General features: G+C 38.7%; 1 protein-coding gene and 1 pseudogene across 2 annotated transcripts; one reads left to right on the top strand and one right to left on the bottom strand.

Moving 5' to 3' along the window:
* The first annotated feature begins 1,170 nt into the window (after positions 1 to 1,170).
* Positions 1,171 to 2,792, top strand: LOC113571911 (trypsin-2-like). The gene is made up of 6 exons (XM_035526105.2): positions 1,171 to 1,216; positions 1,339 to 1,489; positions 1,578 to 1,828; positions 1,999 to 2,135; positions 2,279 to 2,380; positions 2,655 to 2,792. The coding sequence occupies exons 1-6, from the start codon at positions 1,177 to 1,179 to the stop codon at positions 2,700 to 2,702; spliced, it is 729 nt and encodes a 242-aa protein (XP_035381998.1). The 5' UTR covers positions 1,171 to 1,176; the 3' UTR covers positions 2,703 to 2,792.
* A 2,492-nt stretch (positions 2,793 to 5,284) lies between these two features.
* On the bottom strand, positions 5,285 to 12,537 carry LOC113571912 (leukocyte elastase inhibitor-like; annotated as a pseudogene). The gene is made up of 8 exons (XR_014125768.1): positions 12,517 to 12,537; positions 11,730 to 11,891; positions 10,829 to 10,899; positions 10,390 to 10,564; positions 9,904 to 10,012; positions 9,395 to 9,532; positions 6,229 to 6,394; positions 5,285 to 6,081 (listed from the first exon to the last, which is right to left on the bottom strand). The product of XR_014125768.1 is annotated as a leukocyte elastase inhibitor-like (transcript).
* Between the last annotated feature and the right edge of the window lie 622 nt (positions 12,538 to 13,159).

The raw sequence follows: 13,159 nt of genomic DNA on the forward strand, positions 1-13,159 counted from the left end.
ATTTCCTTTTCTAGGTATTTCTTCAAGGCTTCATACTTATTCACTTGGATGTTTCTATCATTTTGAACTGGCACGTCTCACATCTATACTGCCACATTACACATGCAAAGTGCTTGCTTGTACAGCTGATGAAGGACCTCTGTCTGAAATATCCTGTTCCTAGGAACAGACAGAGGCAGAGGGTGAGACTCACGCAGCTGCTAAGCAAATGAAAAGCTTCCAGATAAAAAAACCTACCCAAGGCCATATCCATGGTCAGCATGTCATTGAGGACATTTCCCCAGTCATTTTTGCCTGATAATATATTTTTAAAAATGACATATTTACTTTTTATTAATGAAATGTCATCTTTCCCACGAAAAAAGTTGCAGTATTTTCCTGTATCTCCGCATGAGCAGTCATGACAAATTACACTCATATTTGATTTCTGAATCAAATATATTCACTTCTCTTTTGTCCATGAGTACAAACAGGAATGACAACAACAGATATGATGTTTCAGTTGCTCACCCAATGTGAGCAATTCCATACATTAATGGAAATAATTACAACGATTAAGTGTAAGCACTGTTTCAAAGACTGTTGCTGACACTATTAAACTACTTTTTAAAAATGTTCAGCTTGATTAACTGTTCAGCTTGAACAGTTATGTTAAACTAGATGTATTTATTAATGTAATAAGACAAACGCATCTGGAAAAAAAAATGTAATAGTCAAATTCTCTACCTGAAAAGTCTACTTCTAAATAAAAATTTCAAACTAACTTCAACCTTTAAACCACCACCCCCACCCAACCTCTCCCTCTAGACACACACAAACTGCTTCAAGTTAAAATGAAAGATTATCTACAACTCTGCTAAAGGTTTTGAGATTAAAAGGTATCAGAGCTACAGCTTGAATTTGCTAATTCCATCACGTTTTTTTTTTTTTACTTCAAAAATTTCCTAATTTTAAAGTGACAATAAACGTAAGAATTTAAGAACTGGTTTAGTTTTACTTTATTTTAAGCATTTGTATTATTACACTCTATACTGAGTTTATCAAAAATGGTGCATTATTCATTCACAGTGTAGATTATCAGAGTTTATTTTTAGGTGCTGTACATTGATTGGTGAATATGGGACTGCTGGTCTGTATAAATATGGGTTTCTCATCCAAAGTGATCACACAGGAATCATGAGGTCTCTAGTTTTGCTTTTGCTTGTAGGAGCTGCTTGTAAGTATGAACTTCACAGACTCAAAAGCCCTGAGTTATGCAGCAGTAAAACATACTGAACTTCTCTGTTCTGACCTACAACTGTACTGAATCTTCTCTGACATATGCTAATTTCTGTGCAGTTGCTCTGGACGATGACAAGATTGTTGGTGGCCATGAGTGTACCCCCAACTCCCAGCCCTGGCAAGTGTCTCTGAACATGGGCTATCACTTCTGTGGTGGTTCTCTGATCAACGCGGAATGGGTTGTGTCTGCTGCCCACTGCTACGAATCGTAAGTGAATTAACTCATGACTTATATAGTAGTCATTATGGAACATTATAAAGGTAGGAATCTAATGCCCTTTCCCCCCCCCCCACAGCCGTATTGAGGTGCGTCTGGGTGAGCACAACATCAAGCTAAATGAAGGCACAGAGCAGTTCATCTCCTCTTCCTTGGTCATTAGAAACCCCAATTATAACTCTTGGAACATTGACAATGACATCATGCTGATCAAGCTGAGCAAACCTGCCTCCCTGAATGAGTTTGTACAACCGGTGGCACTGCCAACGTCCTGCCCCCCTGCCGGCACCATGTGCACAGTGTCCGGCTGGGGGAACACCATGAGCCCCAGTAAGTACAGGCCTCAGTGTGCTTCACTCTGGAACATTTACTGGTAGTCAGTGAAATTAAAACAATTACCCAGTTGCTTAAGTAATCTAATATGCTATAACTGTGAAATGAAATCTGATTGTAATAATATAATTTCTTCCTGGTGTTTACCTACTTTCATCTGATTACAGCTGCAGACAAAAACAAACTACAGTGTCTGCAGGTCCCCATTCTCTCCGAGGAGGACTGCAATAACTCCTACCCAGGAATGATCACTAACTCTATGTTCTGTGCTGGCTACTTGGAAGGAGGCAAAGACTCCTGTCAGGTACCCTGGAATCCTATAGCAGCACAATGACCTCTCATCTTCCAACCAGAACCTTATTTATGATGGATTATAGGGCTTTCTACACTGGATAACAGTCTCTCTCTCTCTCTCTCTCTCTCTCTCTCTCTCTCTCCTTCCCTCAGGGTGACTCTGGTGGCCCTGTGGTGTGTAACAAGGTGTTGCAGGGTATTGTCTCCTGGGGCTATGGCTGTGCTGAGAAGGACAACCCTGGTGTCTATACCAAGGTAAAATCAAATGCTGTCTGCTGCAGTATGATCAGACATGATACACAGCAAATATGGCATATTTCTTTTTGTTCATGTAAAGAAACTAGTCAATACAGTCTTTCATAGTTACAAAAAAGGTTATAGTGTTACTTAGGTTGCATGTGATTTGTTCATTTCATTATCTAAAATACAGGTCTTAAAATAACTCACTCTAAAATAGAAGTCTAAGACTGAAAGAAGTTTCTTCATAAATGCTAACTATATTTTTTTTATCTTCACATTCCTCAACCAGGTCTGTATTTTCACCAAGTGGATTTCAGACACAATTGCCAAGAATTAAATCTACCCCAGAACATCACATAGTATAACACCATGCTGTTTAATGCTGCACAACAATGGAAATGATATGAAAATGAAAATAAATTATCTTAAAAAAATAAGTGTCCCATTTGCTTCATTTCACAAACTTACTTTCAATGAAACTTTCATGTTTAATTTTCATATTATGATCCTACAACAAGTACGTGCACATACTGGTGTTTCCTGGCATTGTCACACAGTGCAACACCATGGAACAACAGTGGAAATATTATGAAATTAAAAATATATTATCTTGTAACGAATAAAAGTCTCCTATTTGCTTATATTTAAAGACAAAATACTTACTAATACTTTATTGTCCCCAAGGGGAAATTTGGTTTCAAGTTCGGACAACTGAGCAATTTGCACATTACACAATTGGCGTAACATATCACAAACGCATCAGAATCTTTATCACAAAGGAACAGGTGTATTCGGGGGAGGCAGGAGCTCTTGTTTAGCAAGTTATAAATGAAAAAAAGATAACTTTTTAAAAATGTTGTTCTTTGTTTGCTGCATGATATATTCCAAATCGACCTACTGCTATCAACAAGGAATAACTAAAAATACATGGGAACGGCACCAGGGTGTCGACAAGTGTCTGCGTGGCAACTGCTCACATGAAACATGGTTAACGGCAGCCTACATATATGTGAACATTATATTTACTTTTTCAGCAATTTGCCAAAGCCAGAATCAGAGGGACTCACACAGAGCCACCACAAAATGTCTATTGAAAAATGTTTATTGAAAAGTGAGACAAACCAGTTCAATCCAACTGGGAGTTTTTTGTTGTTTTTTTCTGGATTTAAAACCCCTTCATGCAGCACCCTGTTTCACTGCTGAGACCGAAAAATAATACAATTATACATTGCCCTGGCCAAAAAAAAGGTCACAACCTGGATTTAACTAAGCAAATAGGTAAGAGCCTCCCATTGGATAATTACTGCATGGATAATTATGTTTCAGCTGGCAACAAGTTATTTAACCCTCACTGATACAGTGAGTAGCTTCTCATTTGTTAAACAACCATGTCGAAAGACACATCCTGTGGTCGTTAAAAGATGTTAATCTGTTTCAGAAGGGTCAAATTATTGGCATGCATCAAGCAGAGAAAACATCTAAGGAGATTGTTGAGACTACTAAAATCAGGTTAAGAACTGTCCAACGCATTATTAAAAAGTGGAAGGACAGTGAGGAAACATCATCTTTGAGGAAGGAATGTGGTCGGATGTATATTAGGGCATAATTATTTTTTTTTTATTGAAATAATATAATTTTTCCATTTAGACTCCAGGAAAGACATTACCGTGAAACAGACTCCTTCAGTAGCAACAGTTTCTTCAGGACAATCTGTACTATCAAAAACCTGGAAAGATTCCTAAGATGCTTAAATACAGGGTTAGTACAGGCCATTCTGGGACTCCATCTCGATTCAGTGGCACTCTGTTCTAGCAGAGTGTTCACTCTGACCATCAGTAATATCCAGGCTGAAGATTTCGGTAACTACTATTGCCTGCTGTCGAGCCGTGGTCCCGTGTTTACACAGTGATATAGACCTGAACAAAAACCTCCATGGCAGGCCACACTGAATGCACTGGGGGTATAGCAGCTGCTGAATGAGATAATGCCACATTGCACAATGATCGCTAGATAGATAACACTCTCTAAGCATGAATTTCAAGATAAACCCTCCATTTTCGGTAAGATTAGTACTGAAGCTATGCTATAGAGTGCTATGGAGTGAGAAAAAAATAAATTATATTGAATATAATGGCAAGAGGCAAAGAAAGACTGCAGTCACTATAAAAGGTATAAATTCATTTATTTGTGGACATTTAATATTCATAAATATATTCATATATTCTCCCCATTGATGAAAGCACTGTTCCAACACATGAAGAACAGTCTGCTCTGGTAATGACTGAGAAATGGAGACAGGACACAGGATGCAGAATTAACACATGATGCAGGAATGCCCCTGCCATGCCAACTCGCTACACATTCCCACAAACAATCATCCAGGATTACACCTGCCAGTCAATATTTATCCCATAAGCAGCAGAATTACATCCGCCAGCCAACATTCATCAAATAAACAGCATGTTTAGACCTTCCAGTCAATATTCATCCAGAAATCAACAGGATTTTTGGACATGAAGACATACACAAAAAGTAACTAATAGTAATAATAACTAAGAGGCCTGTGTTTCTAACTGCTCTAGAGTAGGAAAAGGTAGAGAAAATAGTGGGAGGAAAAGAAGAGATAAGCAATAGAGAATGAGGCAGAGTAGAAAGGTCTTACAAATGCATGCAGACAAATGCAAATAACATTCAGACTATACCAGTTGCTGGTCCAGTGATGGTCTGAGCACAGGAAGCAGGTCGATGTGTCTATTCTAACTTGGCCCTCAGCTGAAGCTTTTAGAAATAAGAACAGAAACATTAGAGCCTCTGCCCTACTCTGGAATTATGTACATTATACAGGACTTCAAGTCCCCCTGCAAGTAACAAAAGGATACAATAGGACATAGGAAAGTAAATAAATGCACCAGTAAATAATCCATCAAATAATTAAATATTTTCTATTCTTTGTTTATGGATGCAGAATCAGAATCAATCAGATGTAAAAGAAATTTCTCTTTGATGGTAGCTTTCATTTTTGTATGAATTACTGCAAATTAAATGCTGTTACCAAGTCTATTTGGTAAAAAATAAAAGGCATAGAATAAAAACACACATACATATATACACATTATATACACACACACACACACACACACACACACCCACACACACATATACATATATATTTTGAGGCACTTGGTTGTCAGTTACCTCACTGAGATGAAATGGAAGCTCCCTGGTAACCAACACTCTCTTTCCAATCAATAATTGCTGTCTAACAACTCACTCAAAGTGCCAACTGCACTCACATATTTAAAGCCTGCAGCAGTTTCCGGTGAGCAGCATCATCCACTGAAGAGAATGGTGTGTGTTGGTTTGTGCTGGATGAAGAAGAGGAAGGGGTGGTCTGCTACGAAGCTTGCCAGAGGAAGTATACAATCCACCAACACGGCTGCTGTAGCTGCTGCTGCTTCTGTCCCTTCCTCGTTCACCTCCACAAAGGACTTGTGCACCACCTTGGACAGCACCAGGTCATCGCAGGGGGACATGAGGGAGAAATCGCTCCTGCGGGGGTCGAAGGCATCTGCCATGCCCATGCTGACCAGCAGGTTCTTCATGTCATAGGTCTCTGACAGTTTGAAGCGGGGCACTGCCACCTGAACCTCCACCACGTCCATCATATCAGGCCGCATCCACTCCATGAAATTCTCATAAGTGAGTTCCTGTTCCAGCTGAGAAAAAAAGCAAACTGTCAGTTTCAAATGACTTTGCAGCTATGAGTTTAATATGAATGTTTGCCTTTTCCCTCGCAACTGCCCATTATATGTAAATTAAGTTGTTTTTCATCCATTGACCCTGTTTGTGTGATTCCCAGTTACCTTCTCCAGCCCAGTCGTTTCGTCTGCTCTCATTAGGCAGGACGATGAGCATACTCAGTTCTTTTCCAACATATGGCATCTCCAGAATCTGGCACTCCATATCAGGAATAAAGCCCAGTGGCAACGTCTCCTTCAGATACATCATCTTCACTGGATTATTTGCATTCTGCTTGTAATCAAAAGTAAAGAATAAGCGTGCATTCAAACATGTCAGATACTTGTTGATACTTCCTTGGACTATCCTGCACATTCAGTTCTGTTTAACCCCCCACCCTCCCCAACAACTCCTCTAGTCATACAGTCTTTTATATTTCCTATATTGAGCATTAAAAAAGCAAGTTTGACTTGTTGACAATGAAAGCACTCTGATTCATCAGATTGACTGGCACGTCCAACTCTGTAGCCCCTATATATGTTACATGCTGCATTGTCTCTCTGCTATTTAGTATGAAGTATATATGCTCACTGTGAATCAAAACCATTAGCTTCATGATGCTAGCACCTTGCTCTGGTCAAGCTTTCAACAAGTCCATTAGCCTTCAATATTTTCTCTATTGAGCACAAAAATCACTAAAAATTTAGCACTTTTTAAAATTTTTATTAAATTTTTTACTGTTTGCCGCATCTCTACAAAGTGTTTTGTTTTATGCTCTTTGGAGCTACCTTGAATATGAAAAGGGCTCTTCATGAATAAAAAACACTATTATATATTTATTTATTATTAGTATTTATTTATTTTAAATGCTGGAACATTTTTTCTGGTTGGTTAAGGTAGGCTGAGCATACTAACTTTGCCTTAGACTCTGTTAATTCAAGGCTTCTTGTTTGAACCTAGTTACTTGTTTACTGTTAGCTATAATTACTTGCTGCAGATATAGTTTTGCCTTAACTTTAGATGTGAATTGTGGGGGGGATTCAACACTTACTGCACTGTTAAATTAGGACGACAGGTGGCCAACACCTGTAGAAGGCTTTTGTAGTGATTTTCATTTAGTTCTTCATCTATGCTGCGACCAGATCTCTCAAACTCTTCTAAATATCTTTTTTCTTACATTTTCTCAAACTTTCATCACATACACCCACAAACCTAGCATCTTCCCTATCTGAAATGCGTCTTGCAATTCCTGCCTACATACCCAACAAACCTCCTAGACACCATTATCATCGTAGACGGCGCAATATCAGCAACCTCATTTATTCCCAACGTTCAGCGCAATCACAGATTATGGTGGCAGGAGGGCTCTGGAATTGCCAATCTGCTGTCCAGAAGGCTGACATCATCTTAGCCCTAGCATCCCTCCACTTGCTATGCTTCCTGACTCTAAAAGAGACCTGGATCACCCCTGAGAACTCAGGGACTCCAGGTGCCCCGTCATCTGCCTTTTCATTCACACATTCTCTGAGGTGTCTTGGCAGGGGTGGTGGCTCAGGTTTACTAGTGTCTTGAAAGTGGCATTTCCTTTCACTTTCATTCTCTGCTTTTTCCATCTTTTCTTTTGAATTTTATGCCATTACAGTGTCTTTCACTACCAACATTCGCATCATTGTCGTCTACTGCCCTCCAGGTTCCCTAGATAACTTCATTGACAAGCTTGACATCCTCCTGATCTCAATTCCTCTCTCTGAATACTTTACAATACTTTCCTTTCAACACTCTCATCGAAGAATCGTCTGTGCTCTCTCTCCTACAGACCTCCAAGACCTTCCCCATCTGCCCCCTGGCTAACAGAAATACTCCACTGCCACAGGAGAGAACTATGTACTGTAGCGTGGTGGTAGAGGAAAACTCTCCTAGTTTCAGAGCTCAGCTCATACCAGTCTCTCCTTTCCAAGTTCTCACTGGAAGTAACATCTGCAAAGTCATCCTACTACAGAGGAAAATTTTAATCATCAGGATCTGATCCATGCAAGCTCTTCAGAATTTCTTATTCTCTCCTTAACCCTCCCCCTCCTGCTCCTTCCTCATCTATTATGCCTAAGGATTTCATCACCTTTGAGAAGAAGGTTGCAGCAATCTGTCAGTCCTTTTCCTCTGTTCCTACTCTTCCTACCAGTGTTCATTCCCCTACAACTCTTTGGCTTCTTTTTCTCCTCTCTCCTCAGATGAATTTCTTCAAATCCTGACTTCCAGCAATCTCACTACATGTCCGCTGGATCACATTCCTTCTACTCTTCCTTTTATCAGCACTTACTGAACTGTTAAATTAGGACGACAGGTGATCAACAACTGTAGAAGGCTGCAACTCACTACTTGCTGGTCTTCCCCTAAGAACCATCAGACTTCTACAACTTGTCCAGAATCCAGCAGTAAGACTGATCTTCAATCTTCCAAAGTTCACGTCACACCACTGCTGCGCTCCTTTCATTGGCTTCCAGTAACTGCCCACATCAGATTGAAAACTTTGATGCTTGCCTACAATGCCAAAAATGAACCGGCTGGTACATGATGTCCATACATGATGTCAATTGTCAAAGCCCAATCCATATCTCGAGTACTTTGAACCTCAGATACAGCTCTTCTTGAAATACCATGCTTCAAGTCTCATGGAAGCCAAGCATCGAGACTATTCTCTGTCCTGGCTCCTAGATGGTGGAATGAACTTCCTCTTGTTGTGTGGACAGGAGAGTGCCTTGCAGTCTTCAAACGCAGACTGAAGACCCATCTATTTGTGGAATATTTAAATGACCACTGACCCTGCTCCTATGTGACTAACTAAAACTCTTGTACTTATTGTAGGGTATTGTTTATTGCAATGTTTGTTGTCTGAAATAGAGCTTATGTATTCTGCACTTCTAGGCATCAGCACTGATCCCAGCATAGTCTCAGTCAGAGAAAGCTACATGGATGTATTCTTTTCTGATTGAGCTATTAGTTGGATTATTAATGGGGTATCATTATTCATTGCAAATATTATCATTATGGACGTACTTAAATGTAGCCACTGAAGAAAATTCAGATTCCAAATTACTGTAGCAGCACATCATTATCTTTCAAAGGTTTTCAATGTCTTTAAAGGTCTTATTTGAGTATAAAAATAGTAGAATGTTCCCTGTAATACTGCAGAGAATTCAGATTAATTAAAGACCATCCATCAGAGGACTGGACTACACGTTCCATTTGGATATGTTAATCACAGCACTTTTGAGGCACTTGTTTGCCAGTTACCTTATTGAGATGAAATGGATGCTCCACGGTAGCCGTCTCTTTGAACTTATTCTCCCAGTTGCCCTTGAAATAGATGGAATTCACCAAGTCTAGCCTGGTCAAGTTGTCAACAGATCCTACAACCAGCAGGTCCTGGATCTTTTATATATTGAGCATTTTTGTTTTCAGTGTACATTAAAAACACAGAGCACTGTAGAGCCCCAACTCAGGGCTGTAGAGTGTGGGATGTTTTTGCTATGTCTACAACAGAGCTATATTGTTGTAGTTGCAGCTACATTTCAGGCAACAGTTACCGATACCATGGCTGAAAAGTTTTCAATTTTCTTGAAGGCTCGAGTGGGCTAACTGGTGTCTAGCTTCATTAGGCTGTAAGGGGAATGATAGATGTGGAGCCAGCTACTTTAAAGAAATTTGGAATATGCTCAGTTTCATTTATGGTCACAAAGAAGACATAAATATACAATAAACACACATAACAATAAATGCATTTATTTGTGTGTAGTATCAACCATGTGTGTGTGCTGCTCCACCCACTTATTAATCTGGAGCTGCCTCTGCATTTGATATGAAGTCAACCTTTTCCAGGTCAGCATGAGTTTTTGTGTCATGCAAAAATTTCTGCAACAAAAGAAAAACAATCCAGTAACTGGGTTGTACTCTGACATACTGCCACTAAATTGTAAAAGGACAGGTTAAAAAATGCTGATAAATGCTTGTGTCTTGTTTAATACAGATACACCACAGATTTTTTCATCAAATGATTTAATATAAAATTAATTTTGACTTTTCACTGACAAACATCTGTTAGAAAGTTAAAAATAATGGCGGGTTTTATACCATTTGCGTGAGGAATGAAATGGACGAAGGAGCGATTCACAAATGAGAGAGAGAGAGAAAGAGAGAGAGAGAGAGAGAGAGAGAGAGAGAGAGAGAGAGAGAGAGAGAGAGATTCACAAGCCAGGCATTTTCCACTTCTCTGTAAACAAAGGTCTTACCTGCAGAAACATATAAGATTTCTCTCCATACAGATGGTTGGCCAGGCTGAGTGTATACGGAGCTCTAGCCTTGTTCAGTTCACTTAACAACTTGTCAAATCCACTAAGGTCTTTATCATTGGCTTTGGGCAAATGCAGAGGATAGACGAAGGTGGGGGGATTAAGTAGGGATTGATACAATCCAAGTTATAAAGCTGGAAGACGTTAATAAAAATAACAAAGACAAACTCCCTGCTGAGGTTAGAACTGTAGGTATTTACTTTCAAAGCCATGTCATGTACAATTCAAACACTTGCTTACAATTCTGTATAGACCAAATACAAAACATACTGTTCATATTCTACTTACTTGTTTAATATATTAGCCAATCCACAAATAAAATTGCAAGCAAACCTTGAATATTCCAGAGATCCTCAACCAGAGCTTAAGTGATTTATGGGCCTCCTGGGACTGTTGAGCCATTGCTGGGTGACCAGATATAGGCTTCACTGGTTTGTTGAAGCCCAAAACCTACAGCATCATACAGATTACTAGAATTAGGAATGACCTATTTCCACATACTGATTGAAAGATTTCACATTAATGACATAGCCATCATATTCAGTTCCAGTTCAGTTACACAGAAACATTCTCCTCCAAAAATAAATGTGTGGGCAGAAAATCACACTAGAGGATTTTACACAAAGCCTGAAATTTGTTATGTAAAATCCAACTGCATATTTGAGAGTGACAAGAACACACAGTGTAGGACTGATTACACAGGAACTAGTTGGCCACTCCTTACTCATCTTTTATTATAATCTTGTCTTTATTGTTCATTCTACAAGAAGAACCTTTCTTAAGTTAGCGCAGAGAACTTGGTGGTGTTTATCATGTCAAAGTTCTCGTTAGGCTGAAAGCAACTGATCCTAGATTTCTTGTGACTTCCAACTTGTGCAAATTAAATCATATTATGTTAAATTATTTATATTGTCAAATTACAAGTACACTTTCAATTTGTAGTGGTAATTTGTTTTAGAGAATTGATATAGACTCACTAGAGTAGAAAATAAGTTATTAAAATGCATTTATGATCTGGACTGAACATACTTTATCAAACTATTAAAATATTATAAGAAACTGAAAATTAAACTGGGTTTTTTCAAAAGCAATAGGTCATGCTTCACATTTAAGAACCCAATATAAATTTACAACCTGTACTGCTTATAGAGAATCTGTTCTTAGGCCCTAATACAATCAGTATGCAGTAATACATTCAATGCTTTAACTAACTGGAGTCAGTTCCCAGGCTGTGCATCATGCACAGCTGCAGAGATTAAACTTAACGCTCCGGGTCTGACCTCAGACATCTGGGCTGCAGTGTTGCCACCAGCTCCTAGTAACACCATAGCCAGTGCTGAGGAGATGCTCAATGGTGAGAAGAACACATTGTCAGTTGTGTTGCTTTCTCTGATCTTCTTGAACAGATCGAGGGTAATATGTGTGTTGGCTACTGATAGGGACTCCAATTACCAGACCTTGAGGAAGGATGAAAAATTAATGTATTAACTCTGCCATCCTACATCTGTGGAGCAGAAAAGGTTTAAAGCTCTGAAATATCAAGCTCATTTGTTCGAGGCTTCAAAGATGCCTGACATTTTATTATGAAGCAAAGTTTTAGTACAAATTATAGATGCAACAGCTAGTCTTGTGCAGCTCAAAATGTCCTATTTATGCTGTAATCACTTGCAAGGATGCACTAAGATATCAAACCAGGTTGTTGTGCATTATGCATAATTTGTCAGAATGCCACAAGAACGCGAATTACGGATACTTCTGGTTAAAATTTCTTAGTTATTCTACTGCTAGCATAGATGCCCGGTGACATTCAAATGCGGACTAAAGTCAAAAGCCTAAAACTTACAAGTAGGCCTATAGTTTTCACTGTAAGTAAAATGCTAACTTCCTGGATATACCACAGGACCCATACCTTAGCACTGAGATGGTTTCAGTAATCCAGTAGTTTCCGGTTAAATGTTCTTTTAGAAAATAAAAGCAGAAAAACTATATACTAGCTAGAACCATGGTTATCACTGCTAAACTCCAGCTTGGCCAATTGTATAGGGCACGAAGGAAAATGCATCTTACCTTCCCATGAGACCTGTGCATCTGCAAGCTGACAGATGACAGATAACAGATGCTTGAAAAATCTGAGAGTAAACCACAGCTATGCTGTGCGACACCATGTTCTGCAGATAAAGGCTACAATAACTGGAAGATGATGTATGATGTGGCACAAGAATGTAAGTGCCTTACTAAAGTGAAGGAATAAATACTTTAGTAAAAAAAAAAAAAAAACTGGTAAAAGTTGCTTTTACTTAAGCAAAACCACAGAAGAACATGACCTTAGATGTACTTTCTTTAAAATTACAATTTTCCTTTCTTTTTCTTATTATTACTATTATAATCATCATTGTAGAGTAAAAACACAGCAACAATTGAATTTATGCATATGGATGTAGAGAACTTGTTTTTTAAAAAAACTGATTTTGCTGTTCATATTAATCTGTGAAGAAATAAAAAATGTCCAAAAAACCCTTTTTGCATTAATTTTTATACATGCTGCATCATAGCTTATAAATAATTCTATAAGTAAAATAAACACTCCCACAACCATTCAAAGAATAAAATAGATTTGGCCGAGGAAACATCACTCTGCTTCATTGTAACATGGAGGTGGAATGGGAGATGGACACACACACTGAGAGGATTTATTAAGGGCAAACCCAGA

The sequence above is a fragment of the Electrophorus electricus genome, chromosome 1 (assembly GCF_041902795.1).
Source record: "Electrophorus electricus isolate QZ-2024a chromosome 1, ASM4190279v1, whole genome shotgun sequence".
Classification (NCBI taxonomy): domain Eukaryota; kingdom Metazoa; phylum Chordata; class Actinopteri; order Gymnotiformes; family Gymnotidae; genus Electrophorus; species Electrophorus electricus.